The following is a 14,129-nucleotide window of genomic DNA, read 5'->3' on the forward strand; positions in this document are numbered from 1 at the left end:
AACATTTTGAAAATCCGAAAATTTTTTCCAACATTTTTTTCTAAAAATTATTTTGCGAAAACTAGAACCGATTTTAGTGAAATTTGGTGTGTTGTTTTATTATACTCTAAAGTTTTTGCCAAAATTAGAATGCCCTCGGAGCAATTAAAGTATTCAAAAAAAATACAAAAAAAATGATTATTTTGCCTTTTTATCATCAATTATTGCAATTTTGCAACATCGGTAATAAATTTAAACATTTTAACTTACAATATATTGCGCAAAATTCAATTCTAAAACTGTTTTCTTCTTCGATATTCTTTCAAAATACATAGGTTCCAAGATTAAATGTTCTTCCAATTTTGAAAATGTTCCGGACCTCGCCCTCGCTACACTTTTATTATGTGAGTTGTACTAAAGATAATCCAGAAAAAATTTGCTTGCCCCTCTCACATCCACCTCAAAACATATCCGCCCTGTTCTATTAATAATAAACAAAACGAAGCACAAAAAATAGGAATTTTTGTTAGAAAAAAAGATTTAGGCAATAAATAATTCCATAAAATATTCGCATAGATCACTTTGATGTATCTTTAATTCATAGGCAGTTAATTGTTAAAATTTTGGACTAACATCCGAGACACCCTGTATAATCTACAATTATCTAGTAGCAAAAGGAAAAAAAGAAGGGAATTCTAGCTTAGACGCCAATATTTAAAAAAATGACATCTGTAACAAAATCACATGTTATGGTTCACATTAAAGCTCTGTACACACTTGGCATTCTCAGTCGCTGCTATTCGTATTAAAAAATCACGATCGCAATAAACATTAGAACATGCCCATGAAATAAGGGAAACCCAGGTGGTTTTAAGACCGTATCACATTTTCAAATTTGTTTGATTAAAATAGTTTGAGGTAGTCATTTAGTAAACCTCACGACGAGTTTGATAAAACGTAAAGCTAACCAAACTCTTTCTAATAGTGGTTCGTTATCCAGTTAAATGAAAGATGGGTAGAAGACAAAATATTGTTTCAAAGATAAACTGATGACTTTGGTTTCATTCTTAGAATGATTTTTATTTATTTTACTAATTTGACTGTGGATACCAGTCATCCGAGAGTTGGACTGAAGGGAATGATGGAGACATGAAGACAGAGACAGAAAGCAAGCCTACAGTAGGTTCAGAGAATCACAAGAAAATATCAGAAACTTTGATTGCCTCATGACCAGCAATATTGAACAACAACAATAACAGGGTACACTTAAACGTAAATTTGGCAGAGTGTTTACAGACTTAGGCTCGAAAGTAAATATAACCAAGGACTGGGACCTACTTACGGAACATGGAACCATTGCTACAGAAACCACAGACGTACTGAAATCCTACGCTTCTACTAGTGCACTTGAAGTTAAGCATCGATTCTCGACAACAGTAAATATTCCAAGTGTAACAGAATTATTGCTTCCTATGTGATACCGAAGGAAGACATATTACCAATAGACAAAGACTGCCAAAGAAACTCCCTTTCCAAATACATATAAAAACGTGCTCGCCCGATTGTCTGTTGATCCATATGTGAAGCCAGTACAACCTTTAAGAAGGGTTCCAGTATCTGTAGAAACACAACTAGAAAACAAATGAATAAGTTATTAAAAAGTAGCGTTATCGAAACAGTGACATCCTAGTCCTTAGATGTCACCAATAGTTGTCACATTTAAATCTAATGGTGAAATCACTAGTAAAACTTCCAACTTTAGCAGACTTTGAACTGCAACTGGACTAGACATTGCAGGTGCGACTCAATTATATTGGGAGCTGGACTATTGCAGATTCACAAAAGGAGAAAAAAGCTCAGCTTTGGTATGAGCAGTAAAAAGACTCTGTTTCTATTTGGCAGGATTAGAACTCGAACTAATGACCAACCATAGGTTTTAGAGACAATGTTTAGACCTATAGCAAAGCCCCCTGCTAATGTTACAGACTTTCAGGTTCAAAGTCATATTTCAATCATGGAACATCATCTGAATTCAATATCAAACTATGTAAACTTCACACGAAGTGCCATTCAACATCAACAACCTGCAACACATATTTACAGTTGTAGCAGGTCCAATATCAGAAGTTGTTTCAGACTGTAAAGAAGACAAAAATATAGTAGAGGCAATTAGCAAAGTTAATGAGCAATGACTCATGGGATATGACAGGCAAGAACATAAATTTTCCGTTTACTTACTCATGCACTATGGGATCAATGTTACTTAGAGGAAAGTTAGGTTTGGTTGGGTATGGTGTTAGATTAGTTTAGGTTAGGTTAATATTTTATTTGAGCAACTAAATAATTGTACGATTGAAAAGCACAAGTAAGCACAGGGCCTAGGATCGGAAAATATATTAGTTATGTAAGCAGTTGTAAATTATAATTTGTTTTATTAACAATTACTATAATAATTTCTTTTAATTGTATCAACATTACATTAACATTCAAATTCTTTTTTAGAATGACCTAAAGATGTCACATGTAATTCAAGTATTGGTAATCGTAATCTATGCATACTGCAAACGTTTAAGGTAAAAAAATAATTTGATTCAAGTTGTCCAATAGTTTGTTTCTGCTACTTCTTAATGATGGACACAATTTGAGATAATAACCCGTCACAATTCTCGATGGTTGGTGAATGGTTGTGACGTTCGACACTGATTTTAGCAGTGCTTCCTTGGGTGGTCACTCTTGCTTTACATTTAGTCTTATTGTATGATACGCATTTCCAATACGTACGATCAGATCTCCTAGTATTGATTTTGTAAGCGAAATTGTCCAGTATAATTTTTGGGTTCGTCCTTGCAGCGCAGAAATAGATTATACCTAAAATAGAAACATGTTAATAAAGAAATGTCACTAACAGTATTTAGAGAGCAAATAATTTTATTTTTAAAAATAAAAAGGCGACTCACCTTTTCAACATTTGCATCGAAGTATTGAGTTTGTTTTAAATATGAATAAAGAAAACACAATTTTTTCACTTAATTTCGAGAAAACGTAAGTCCATATTCACTGTTGTCTTTATTTAAAAGAAAAACTGTATTTATTTGCGACAAACAAGAAATAAAATAAAATAAAACCTTCATATTTTTACTTTTTTCATTTGTGTTTTAGTTATTATTTTATAAAAAGCTATTATTGCCAATATTTTTTTAATTTCTAGGAATTGGTAACATAAAATAAAAATAAACACACACACAAATTTAAAAAAAAAATAGATTTAATATAGATTTTGTGGTTATTTATTAACATTATCATTAGAGCTGTCACAATCGGTCCGCTAGCCATTGGCGCCGCACTATGGGTCAAACGGCATTTTTTAAGTCAAAATCAAATATCTCGAAGAAAAATTAACGAATCGTTTTACATTTTTTTTAAGCTTATTTGATGCAGATGTAGGGAAAATTATTGCGAATATTATCATCCCCTATTTTGGGGATGGAAATGAAGGGTGAATATGTGAAAAAAGTGAAAATCGATTTTCTTCGTTCAAAAATCTTATATCTTCGATAAATACAGTGAAATTAAGACACATTATGGTGGAGTCAATGCTCAATTGAAACAAGTTATGGGAAAATTAATGAAAATATTTTCATCTCTGTTTTAGGGGTGAATATGTGGAAAAATGAAAATTTACGAAAATATGTATAAAAGGTTTTTGTTGTCGCTGAACACGAATAAAAGCACCACTAAAACAAAAAACTCCTTTTCCTGAGCTGTTTTTATCATCTCCTGATTTAGGGGAAGAACTGAGGGGAGGGGGATTGAATAATAAAATTCATCTGAAATATCACCAGGGTCTTTCAATTTTCTGATATTAAATAACATAGTAGACCATTTTCTTCTCATCTGTAAATTTCAGGGTGATTTTTCATTATCCCTTACTTAAGGGAAATGGCAATTTGAGGTTAGGGGTGGAATGTAAAAAGTCAAAGAAGGTATTTGTTGAGGGTTTTTGTGGTCCCTAAATACGTAAAAGTTTATTTTTTCGTCGTCAAACTTTAAGTGTAGCTTTTTATTAGTCCGTGCTTTAAGGGTAGGAATAAGGGGTGGAGAGATTTTCATCACTTGGCAAAAATAAAAAATCTGTCATTGGAAGGATACATTTTTTGAAATTAAAAAGAATTTTATGAAAGTAAAGGAAAATAATGAGTTCTAAAAATACCTATTTAAGCTGCTCCCTTCAATTAAAGGTTTGATTTTTTATTTTTTTTATAAAATTAAAAAAAAGCAAGAATAAATGTACTCAGGTCAGCATCACAGCTTTATCAATAGTAAATATGTCCAACAATGCGGCACTCAACACGTATTATTTCAAGTGCTTGTCACAGGGAAAGTTAAATAACGAATAATACTTTCTTTTACTAAAAAAATATAAACAATAATGTAATTCAGTATATACATACTTGTATATGTATACTCTGCTGCACATTTAGTAAAATAAGTATTTGTTTGGGAACTAAAAATAAAATAAGTTGCCTACATGGAAGGGGTTCAAGTGAAAGGGAGAAGTATTTTTGACATTAAATTAAAAAAAAAATTAATATATGAAATCAGAATTTAAAAGAAAAGGGAAAATGTAAAACAGTATTGATTAATGGTAACAAAAATTAAATTGATTTATTTTATTAGTCATAAAATTACTGTAAATTAATTATAAGAGGTGTGTAGTGGAAAAATGAAACATAGATACTTGAGTGCAGTCACTAAGAAACGAAAAGAAAAAAAGAGTTAGTTGATTTTGAACACTGAAATAATCAATCAAATTTTTGGAACAAAGAAAACTAAATATAAATTCAGCAAATACATAACAGCAAACAGTGAGACCAGACAGGAAGAGAACAATGTAAATTGCAGACATTTACTATAGTATAACTGTTTCTCAGAGGGTAGTGTCGCAGCCTATATTTGAAACCAGCGCAACATCAGTAATTAATTGTGTAAAAGAGTTGCAGCCCTGAAACTGAAATCGGAGCAGTACCAGCAACATTAGAACAAGAGGTGCAGCCCTGTTTGTAAAACCGAACATAGTATTGAAAAGGACCATAATAAAATTTGGTGAATATAGACAGAGGTAAAAAAAAATTATACAGGGTGTCTCATAATTAGCTGCCAACCCTGAACAGGCCGATTCTATGATCAAAACTAAGTAAAAAAGTTCATATGAACATGGGTCCGGAAATGCTTCCTAAGGACACAGGGACCCATTGAAGAGGGAGGAATGGAAATTATTTTTTTGCAATATCTCTCAATCGCGTTGTGATAAATGAATGAAATTTGGTATACACAGCTAAATTTTGATGAGCAATTTGATGGACTAATCCATTTATTTCCACAAGGTCCATTGGGGTGGGTACGGGGGGGCCCTTGGTACTTGTACGTGTGTAACTTTTTCATCTTTGACTTTTTAACAAATTGGACAGCAAATTCCGTTTTCCCGAACTGTTTTACGTTAAAAAGGTACTCTTGTTTCATATCGTTATCTTTAACGGTTTCTGAGAAAATTGCTCTTGAATTAATCCCACTTTGGTCAATTTCTAAGTTTTAAAAACTTTCGCTGAGACTGGCGCCCACATCTGAGTAGTTGAAGATAAGTGACTGTTTATATTGACAATCTGAGTTATCTGAGTATTACACATACATAATCTTATACAATATACTTACAAAATAAATAATTACATAAAAATATATTAATAAAGTAATAAGTATGTATGAAACAGTGCACCATAGACGCATAAAAAAATTGGCGAAAACCAGAAGACTCAATTTATGTTTGATTTAATCTTCATACTGATTGCATGTAACTTACGATACTTGATATACATAGTAAATAACAAAACATTTCATTCCTACTGAAATAAATACTACCTCGAGTGGAAATTACAATGTCGAACCAGTTTCAAAGTAGATTATTTAATTTTACATCAGTAGATATCGTTCTCTTCAGATTATACCGTCGCGAATAAGGGTAGAAACATACCTGATGATGCGATCTATAACGGATCCCTTCCAGATTGTGGAACCGATGACAACGATGCGTAAAACAATTTACGTGTTTCACAATGATACAATGACATAAATCTTATAATCACTGTTCACTTTATTTTATGTTGATGATCCGCACCACACGCCTTTGGTGCTCGGCCAATTATGACAGCTCTAATTATCACGGTAGAGCTGGAATGATCTATTTGATTATCACTTTTTTGTTAATAAAAATTAAAGGTAATAAATAAATAAAACTAAATTTAAAAGATGAAGTAGGTAGTTTCTTGCTATTGCAAAAAACTATTACAATAAGTTCAGAGCTTTTTCTGACATGGCCAGGTTATTAGTTTAGGTTTAGGTTTCTGCACGGTTATTACTTCATACAGCAGTCCCATAACGTTTTTGCAGATTGGAGGATGGTTGTGCTCTTCAATACTTATCCGGGCAACCCTGCCAAAGGTTTTTAGCCTTGCTTTGCACTTGGTTTTGTAGTAGGAGACGCACTTCCAGTACGTCAGGTTATGTTTCTTCAAGTTAATCTCGTATTCGTAATTGTTTAAAACAACTTTCGAATTACCCTTCCCAGTCGGAGCGAAATATATTATACCTGAAAATAATCAGATTAGTGTTATCTACTGCAAGGTTAAATACATTTTACTTACAGCTAATAAGTCAAACAGAAAATTCCTATAATATAAAATATCTATAACTAGTCAACAACTATCCTTGCTACGCTACTTCTATAGATTTTCCTTTCCAAAGACGATCAGGCTGTCTCCAACTATAGGGTTGGACCTAGCTCAGCAGCGAATGGGGGTGATATAACTTAAAACTATTTATTTTAAGGCGCCACCCGTTTTACAACCAGATGGACAGTTTACAAGAATGCTGGAGAGACGCCGACACCTTACAGTACGAAAAAATTTGGAAAAAGGCCCTGAGAAAGTAAACTACTCAAACGGTAACTTTAATTCAAATAAATGGCCGGTGCCTAAACTATCTGAGGCTACAATCGCTTAATCAATCTAATTGGAAATATTGGCCGGTTATGTACCTTATAGATAAGTTTGACCAAATAGCCCAAACAATAACTGACAATGATAACCATCTCCGATAGCGCTATTGGTTCGGTGTACAAAATTCCAAAGAAATAAAATACGTAAAACTTACCTTATAATCCAAATTAAGTGTTTATTCCTAGAAATATTATTTACATTTTCATTAGATTGTAGGGAAACAATACTATTTGTTAAGTAAAGTGTAAGCGAATAAAGGCCATTTAAACAGCAACAGGGCAAGTATCGGTGAGCTCAGCGTAAACAAAGTATGAATACTTACTATTAAAAGTCTTGTAAGTGAACCTAAAGCTCGTTAAGGATTGCAGTTACCGAAGTAATGTAAATTTATAACAAAAAAACAGGGAAAAGGTTAGCAAGAGCTGTAAATAGACAATATATCTATGTGGTAGTGATGATGCCAGCATCACAGGTCTAACAAGGTAAGTAAAGTAATTACATGGTAGCGGAATGGAATAAGCAAAATAGGCGGAGATAATTGCTAGAGTGGAAGATAAATTTCCTAATAAAAGTCTAAAATATAATTAGGTACTATGTCCTACTAAGGTCGGCGAGGTACGATATTAGAGAAAGTATAGGCCCTAGAGCTTATGGAAAACAATTTTGAAAAATAAATCGGCTGCAATCCAGAGCCTTATGCAGGTATTCTCTTCATGACGGTTTTCTCTTTTATAAAAATAATATTAAACTCTATTGTTTATCGCCACGGTAGCGCAGTCGGTCGAGAGTGCGGTGGCAGGCATTTCTCGGCTAGGCTTCCTACTCTGGTCCGGGTTCGATCCCCGGTGTCGGCACTGGCAATGTCGATGGATAATGGGTGTTTGTCCGCGTTTTTTCAAGTGTAGCCCCCTTCCGTACAAGCCTTTGGCTTTTGGATTTGGGGGTTGTCTCATTTCTGTGGTGTGTTTTATGTTTTATGTTTTTATTGTGCAAAGACATATTAAACTTTATCCATAATGAACGTAAACGACATGGATTACAGTTATCTAAAGTCTTCATTCTCGCTGCTTCAGGTTATAATTATGCAGATGAGGACGACGAATGAATATGAAAATTATTAAATAATTGCGTTTTTGCTTTTTTTCGTGTAAATACAAATTTGTTCCAAATATGTTACCAAAACCTTCTATCTTCCCCTCGAATTAAGAGTAGTACGATTTCCTTTGAACTAGGAGGCACGTTGACCATATATGGACCTTGGACATACCAGGTAATCATAAAATAATTGATTTTAGAGGTATATGAAGTTGATAGTAGAGCATAAGTGCGCAGTTATAATAACGTTATTAACTTTTTTAGCGGAAAGTCAAGAAAATGCTTAGCTATCGAGTTATAGTTAAAAAACTGAAAAAAGAGCTAAAAATTTGAGATTTTTTGCAATTTTCTTTGTGAAGTCGACGCCTGGCGAGGTGGCAAACCTCAGATTCCGATTCAGCACCTCAAAAAACATATAGAACTGGTGAGAAAAAACTTCTACACTTTTTTCCTGGAAACGCCGTTTCGGAACCTTGAATGACTGAACTACTTGAGGATTTCTACATACAGGGTCGGAAAGTCCCCATGGTTCATCGGCCGTTACGTGAGAGCGATAAAGTAAGTCATAGAAATCCGTGCGATAGAGAAGGATGGCTATAATGAAGGCGACTCATAGTCACCGCCCGTTTCGCCCTTCCACGTGCTAAATAACATGCTTCCAAACGACGACCGTCGAAATTATGTCATCAAAAATACCATCATTGTTATTTAATGCCGGAATCTTTCTACATGATAGGGGTGTAATGATTGTTCCCGTAGTACAATCCACACGGTACTGTTAGGGGCACTTGCTCCTCTTCCAATGTAGCGAGTACTGCGCCTCGGATCTTCCTCAATGAGGTTTATGATGCTTTCTTCGTTGTCGAAAACAGGTTACGGCCTTCATATGTATGGTATCCTGTAACCTTTGAACTGCCTTTTGCCCGGTAACAGACCACATACAAACGACAAGCCCCATTTAAATTGTGCCGACATTTGCTTTAAATTACCACCATATATGCTAGTTCTTGATCAGAAAACATTCTATATGTCGGCTAAGTAAACTGCAACACACAACGCACGTGCACAAGATGCACAGAGTCGACTTACATTTATGGTTAATTTTCTCGAAAACAGATGGATTTCGACCATCTGTTGCTTAATAAGTGTTACTCATTTTCGTGTTCTTTATCTCCCTTTTCAAAGAACGCACCTATTTCAGAAACACCCTGTACACATCGATTTTTCAAATATTAAAAGCTAAGGTAGCATACACAATTATATTATATATATAAAAGGATAAACATTCCACAAAAATAATGTACATAAATTACAATTACATTAAAAAAAAAGCAAGTGTAGATGAAGCTAATAACAGTCTGTGTAACGAAACACCAAAAAGACGATTATTATAATTCTGAAAAATGGTGCCAGTTTACAATATATGTCATATACAAATGAAGCAGACTTAGAAACACATTTTTTTGGTAAATAAATAAAAAAGCATACACTTTCTTGTTGTACTGCTTCAGATGAAATGAAATTGTAGAAAAAATCAGCAATTTATTGTTTAATAAAATTGTATTTATCTAGAAAATAATACAAAAACTTAATATATAACACTCTTTACGTTAAGATTATATCTTGACATTCATGTGATGCAAAACCTAAACACGCTCATTTGTGATACAGAATTTAAAGACTAAAAATAGTTAAAGTAAGTACAAACTCGTATTTACATAAAACTGAAACTTGTACTGTGTTTCCTTGAAACAAATACACAAATGTCTTTACATTTATTTTTTTTTTGTATCTATATCTGCAACAAATTTTGTAATGTCCCTAAATAAAGATACAAATAAAGAGAAGAAAATAACAATTTTTCAATATACAGACAGTAAAGGCGATTTTTAACTGTTTTTAAGCACATCTCTCGAGGAAACTTAATGAATGCTTTCTTATAAACAGACTAAGAAGATCAAACTTTGTCTACTTTTTAACCCTGTCAATGATAGTAACAAATTTGAAGGGCAAAGTTCGCAAATCGCGGCCTAAAGCATTGGGAATGTGATTGTGAATGTCCGTGATTTTCGCTATGTTCTGTGTGGTGGTAACCCTGGCCTTACACCTAGTTTTCCGATAGGAAGTGCATATCCAAACAGTTCTATCGGACAGTTTGTTGTTTATAGTGTACGAGTTTTCATTGAGGATAATGTAGGCAGATCCTCTAGTCTTCGATTGCTGGAAGTAAATTTTACCTGAAAAATAAATTATATAAGCACATACAAGAAAAATTAGGTTTGTTATTAACGAAATAGAGCAGTTAATACAATTCGTTACTTTAAGTAATTCACACTTTAATAAAGGACACTTCACTTAAACCACACATTTTGCTGTATGAATGTCATGAAAGTTACGTGTACATAAATCGATTTGTTTTATTTGTTGGACTTAAAAATTTTCATTATTGTTCATGGCAACTATGATTAAATTAAATTAATTGAAAAATTAGGATTGTTCATCCTTTAATAAAATCGTGCGAGCTAAGTATCCTAAAAAGTTTAATTCATAATTTTATGATCTATTCAAATAATGTAAAAGATTGTCTACGAAAATTTGAGGAACTTGTTGCAACAGAGCATATCGACGTATTCATTCCAAATTAGATAAGTTTTGTAACAGAAAGGAAATGGAAGGAATAGATAGAGTCAAGTTTTAAGTTTTAGAATATTTTGGAAGATATTCAATGTATTCCAGATTCTCTTTATAATCTTAAATGGTAACTATGTAATTTATCCATATAACTGTCTTTCCTAGACTACAACTTCCAATAAAGAAAATAAGAAAACACTTTTAAAACATGTTTCATAAATGTATTAATTTACACTTAAAATGGATTAAATTCGTTCAATATTTATAGAAAACACTAACAGCTTGATTAGATAATTTACTTAGATCGAATTCTAAACTGTTTGGTTTGTGATTATGGACATCTTTAACTACAGCCATGTTTTTCTTTGTCACAACCCTAGCTCTGCATTTAGTTTTTCGATACGAGGTACATATCCAGTCGGTTTGGCCTTGCTGTTTAGAGTTGATCGAATACGAATTCCTGTTTAAGATAATGTTTACGGATCGTTTGTTTCTTGAAGGGCAGAAGTATACTGTGCCTAAAAACAAAACAGAAAAAGGAAATACTTAACTTGTAGCTAAATAAAACAAAAAGTTACAGGTAGATAGTATGATTTTTTTTCTAAATTTATCAAATTAACGCGTAGTAAATCGATGTTTCACTTTTAAAACACCAAACTCAAACAAGTAAAAAGTGCTACCTATAGTTCAAATAATTTTTTTTAAAATGATGATCCCAAAGTCAATAGATAGTTCACCTTTAGACAAGGTGCTTTCCAAAGTAAACAGGACTTTTCAAAAATAGATATTCCTGTTAAGGCCATCTATTGACAATTACATGCGTTGGAAAGGCAGATCCTTCACTGATGTATTGTCAAAATTTCATGACATTTTGGACGAATGGAAGCAGAGTTATTGAGTCTGAAGTGACAGTGTGTTTGTGTCGTCGGTATAAAAATGACCATTGGACAAAGAGCAGAGCTAATAACTTTTGTTTTAACTTTGTAAAACTTTTACCGATTTCAGTTGATGAACCAAGTTTATGGTGATGATTGTTTACTCCATGGCAGAATTCATGAGTGGTATACGAGGTTTAGAAACGGTCGTGAGGACCATGCTGGTCAACCGAAATCTGTGAACACCGCAGATTCCATCAAATCTGCGTCAAATCATGAAAAAATCAGCTAAAATTTTCATTGAAATTTATGAAATTGGATATTAACATCTCAAATACATCAATTTATCGCATTTTAGGGCGTCCTTTAGGGGACTGTATCTCCGTAGGGGGTTCTCTAGGGAAAATTTTTATAGGAACCTGTCATGATATTTTAACGTCCCCTGCAAAAATCTGAGAGATTGACCACATATTCTGAGACGCTCTGTATTTTGGACATTACTTTGCTGAATTTTCATTATCCCTTAGACGTTGGTCAACTCGTTGAAATGTCTTCTAGTTTGGCAGAGCACGATTAGGAAGTCTGTCATGATATAACCTTCTAGCTTGTAAAGCATTGCAAGACACAAGACCATGCATGAGATGCATATCTGCATACTCAATAAACGTGTATTCCATATTTCGAATAAATTCACAATTAAATTCACTACGAAATCCAAAAGTCGGTAAATTAATAACGAAGTAAAGGATCAATGTATCAGCGATGTCACTTTGTTGTCGAGAAAAAAATAGAAGTCATGGCCCTTTTTATTAAAAATAAAACATGAATTCGTTTATTATTGTTTATTATTATTTTTTTCGTAAACGGTTCATTCTATCGACAATAAACAAGAATACCTTTGTTGTCTAAGGTTGAAGCTATCCAGATTTATTATTTTAAAGTCTTTATCATACAGGATGTTAAAAATGTAGGCATTAAGTTGTAAAGCTTAGCCCGCCCCTGGTAAACTAAAAAAGCTTAATATGTTTCAAGGACACTATTTTAAGAGGCCCTTACTAGGGTCAATCACATAATTTTTTTATTAAATATATTAAGAAATTTAAAAGTTATTCAAGAAAAACCGATTTCCAGTGGCGTCCTTCAGGGACACATGTCCGTAGGGAGGGCCTGTACGAAAAAATGTTATAGGAACTTGTTATCTTATTTTTTCATGTTCTATCTGCACCCGAGAGATTTCTCACATTTTCCCGGACATCCTGTATATACGCATAAGGTCTACGTAGAAAGATCTAATTTGCACAAACGCGGTGGTCAGTCCCTAAATCCTAAATTATCCACCAAATTACGTAAAACATAAACTTTCTGCGTTATGGAATAGTATATATTTTTTAAAAGATGTACAAGATATTTTATAAGATATAAGAAATAATAAGACATTGTTAAGGTTGTTTCTACAGAGCATTTATGAATGTTTACAAGCCACGTGACAGCCGAGCTTAGGCAACCCAACATTGCACACTATACTGATAACGAATATTCCCTAAACCCTAGCGTCATCTGTATTAATGATTCGTTTACAATGAACAATGACAAACCGTTACAACTACGCTCGAGATAATGCGATCCCTGATAGGATGAATAGTATCTCGCAAAAAATTACACCAATCACAGCTGGTAAAACAAAACGTTGTGTTTTAATGTAGATAACCTTGCTCTTACTGTTTTAATAATAATTTTTAATTTAACTGAAATTTAATGGTCAACAAAAAGGAAATAAAATTACTGTTCCAAACAAAGTTACTGGTCACGTGGCTTGAAAGCATTTGTGAAGGTTCTGTATTACTATCTATTAAACGACGATTTTACGTCAACCACTAATATGAAGTTGTCCTAGAAGTCGTTTTGTAAATTCTGATTCTTTGATGGCACAACTTGCTCAAGTCGCAATCTTTAGCGTTGGGCTCGTGATTGTGGGAACCAGAAAGTTTCGCTACGTTCCCAGTGGTTGTCACTCTCGCCTTACATCTCGTTTTCCTGTAGGAATAACATATCCAGAAGGTCTTGTTTTGCAGCCTCCTATTAATTCCGTACTCGTTAAAGTCTACAATGATTTTTGGAAAGTTGCTCTTGGACTTGTTAAAGTAAATAATTCCTAGAATAAATAAACGTGTGTTACGTAAGCGGCAAAGTGTTGAACACACAATGGGGATAATAATTAATATTTGGAAGAAATATACTTATTTGTTGCAAGAATTTTGCTACAAACTTGTTAGAATGTAAAATTCCTGTAAAAATAGCCAAGTATTATTTATGGTTTTTAATTTTTACTTCTCAGTACATACATACAATTTGTTTTAAATAATATACACCGTGTCCACCTAGTGCGCGTAAGGCCTATATCTAGGTTAATAAAACATATAACTTAATATTTTTTTCTACAGCTGCACAAAATGAAAATATATTTGCATATACAGGGTGTTCAGTTTTTCCTGGGCAGGTA

The 14,129-nt window shown here is 33.2% G+C and overlaps 1 protein-coding gene across 15 annotated transcripts in view; it reads right to left on the bottom strand.

Annotated features, from left to right (window-relative positions):
- Positions 1-14,129, bottom strand: part of LOC108912735 (protein tramtrack, beta isoform) — a 219,688-nt gene that overhangs the window by 61,288 nt on the left and 144,271 nt on the right. Inside the window, exon 4 of one of the 15 annotated variants that reach the window (XM_018718113.2) lies at positions 2,582-2,847. The exons of 11 other annotated variants lie outside the window; for them this stretch is intronic. In XM_018718113.2, the coding sequence (XP_018573629.1) occupies positions 2,597-2,847 (251 nt within the window). In that variant the 3' untranslated portion in view covers positions 2,582-2,596. Of the gene's footprint in view, positions 1-2,581; positions 2,848-9,993; positions 10,361-10,974; positions 11,273-13,424; positions 13,782-14,129 lie in introns of those variants that run through there. 3 more of the 15 variants (XM_018718090.2, XM_018718097.2, XM_018718079.2) reach the window with 3 other exon arrangements.

Source organism: Anoplophora glabripennis, unplaced genomic scaffold (genome assembly GCF_000390285.2).
Source record: "Anoplophora glabripennis isolate ALB-LARVAE unplaced genomic scaffold, Agla_2.0 scaffold471, whole genome shotgun sequence".
NCBI lineage: Eukaryota > Metazoa > Arthropoda > Insecta > Coleoptera > Cerambycidae > Anoplophora > Anoplophora glabripennis.